The sequence below is a fragment of the Palaemon carinicauda genome, chromosome 34 (assembly GCF_036898095.1).
Source record: "Palaemon carinicauda isolate YSFRI2023 chromosome 34, ASM3689809v2, whole genome shotgun sequence".
NCBI lineage: Eukaryota > Metazoa > Arthropoda > Malacostraca > Decapoda > Palaemonidae > Palaemon > Palaemon carinicauda.
The window spans coordinates 53,576,935-53,579,434 of NC_090758.1; the positions used below are offsets into that span (position 1 = coordinate 53,576,935).

Here is a 2,500-nt window from a genome sequence, read left to right on the forward strand (position 1 = left end):
ATTTAATCAATCTAATTCTCGATATATCTCCCAATATATTGGACAAAAATAATATAAAAAATATTACATTCAACTCGAAAATTATATTCTTGAGCAGAAATACCTTCTTTTTCTATTTATTTTGTATTGGAGTTGTGATATAATTATTAAATTCATTATTATTATTATTATTATTATTATTATTATTATTATTATTATTATTATTATTATTATTATTTCAATGAATCTCCTGATACTGGATAGACTGAACATCTTAGCTATCCAATTCTTTTAACAACTACTTTGATTATCGATATCTTCAATCTTCCTCTCTTGTTAATCCTCAGTCTCAGAGATTGGGTAATCAGAGTCCAATCTCCACCTAATCAAACGTCTCGCCTCTCCAGTTACTAATCCTTTCTCGGGAACTCGGATTTATAGCCAAATTTGGAGTTAATTTGTCTTTCTTTGCCATACAATGGTGCTCTATAAATCTCTGTTATTGTTCTGATTGGTGGTGATAGTGATAGGTCAATAGGGGGATAATATAGGCCTATATTGGTAGAGCAATGCAAACATTATAATTATTAAATTCATTTCGATAATAAATTTATTGAAATGAAGATTTGACTGAGGCTTTTGTGAATTCAAAAGAATATTAAAAAGAAAAAAGCACTTGATGCAGAATGTCTTAAAGATACCTAAATTGTTCGATTTATTTTTATAAATAGCGTGGGATATATATTTTTAATATGAAAGTTAGGATAAATATAAATTTTCTGTTATGCACATATTATTATACATTATTTTTGTTTGACTATTGAACATAGTAAAGTAAATAACCACTATTATTCTTATCCTTCTAAATCAAGCTAGTGAGAATATGATCAATAGTCAGATAATAGTATTTGCTCTAAATTTTGTAAAAATCTATTTTTTCCGTTTTTCTCTCGATAAGGTCATCATTGTTCTTTTTTAAGTTATTTCATAAATAAGTCCCTTAAAATTCCTTCTTATATAAAGAATAAAGATACTTTTTAGGAAAACATGAATTCCAAATTAAATTTATTACTCTATGATGAGTAAGAGAAAGGTTTGCTTGTCAGTTTTGATGATTCTATTATTATTATTATTATTATTATCATTATTATTACTTGCTAAGGAACAACCCTAGTTAAAGAAGCAGGGAGCTATAAGCCCAGGGGCTCCAGCAGGGAAAAGCGCCCAGTGAGGAAAGAAAACAAGGAAAAATAAATTATTCTAAGAGGAGTAACAACATTGAAATAAATATCTCCTATATAAACTCTAAAAGCCTTAACAAGATTAAAGGAAGAGAAATAAGATAGAATAGTGTGCCCAAGTGTACCCTCAAGCTAGAGAACTCTAACTCAAAACAGCGGAAAACCATAGTACAGAGGCTATGGCACTACCCAAGACTAGAGAACAATGATTTGATTTTGGAGTGTCCTTCTCTTAGAAGAGCTTCTTAATATAGCGAAAGAGTCCCTGAACTATTACCGCGCAGTAACCCCTTAAGTGAAGAAGAATTGTTTGGCAATCTCAATGTTATCAGGTGTATGAAGACAGAGCAGGGTATGTGAAGAGATAGGCCAGACAATTCTGTGTGTGCGTGTGTGTGTGTGTGTGTGTGTGTAGGCAAATGGGAAAATGAACTGTAACCAGAGAGAAGGATCCAAAGTGGTACTGTCTGGCCAGTCAAAAGACCCCATAACTCTCTAGCGGTAGTATCACAACAGGTGGCTGGTACCCTGGCCATCCCACCACCATTCTTTATATTCAAGGAGATGACACAACAACTGCAAATGCAATCGTTTCTAGGCCAATTCAGGACAAAGTCCTCAGACATGTCCTCATTCGTGTCTGTGATTTGGCCATTTCATCGCCACGATGGCCAGAGGGAATTGGTGGTATGGGAGAGTTTATCCTTATTACTTACAGCAAACCAACCAAGTATATTGGCCTGGCTAGTACATCTTTACTGAGCATGGTGTTTAACAAACCCTACCACCAGGTTAAGGTATCTACACTCAGAAAGGGAAGAAATGCCTGTCAGTGAGGATGATTCTATTCTAGTTCTCAGAGGAATAGTGATCAAGTCTTTAAAATGGGGTTACCATTGAGATGATAATAAATGAATAAATGGTACCCTATGGAATAAGTAGATGGTTGAGTATTTAATCTAATAATACATTGAGTAAATTGATGAATATATTAAATAAATAAACCTAAATGAGTGACTAACCTTTATGAGGGACGTAGATATTCAGGTAGAGACAATCCTCACTCTGTCTCTTCAACGCCAGCTGGTACTTTCTCAGACGGTCGTACCTGTCCTTCGTCATCCTAGTGAGGGCCTCTGTCTCATTAGACAGATCTGGGAATCTCTGCGGACATGAAGGACCGAAGTGAGTGGCTTCATGAACGCCCACCCATTGCGATAGCGCCCGCGTCGGGCTGAAGCGGTTGGCTCCTATGGGCGGCGTGGCGTATGGGATACCCA

The 2,500-nt window shown here is 35.2% G+C and overlaps 1 protein-coding gene across 1 annotated transcript in view; it reads right to left on the reverse strand.

Moving 5' to 3' along the window:
• Positions 1-2,500, reverse strand: part of LOC137626931 (neuroligin-4, X-linked-like) — a 72,362-nt gene that overhangs the window by 69,658 nt on the left and 204 nt on the right. The window contains exon 1 of the mRNA XM_068357916.1: positions 2,243-2,500. This exon is cut by the window's right edge and continues 204 nt beyond it. Coding sequence (XP_068214017.1) covers positions 2,243-2,500 — 258 coding nt within the window. The remainder of the gene's footprint in view (positions 1-2,242) is intronic.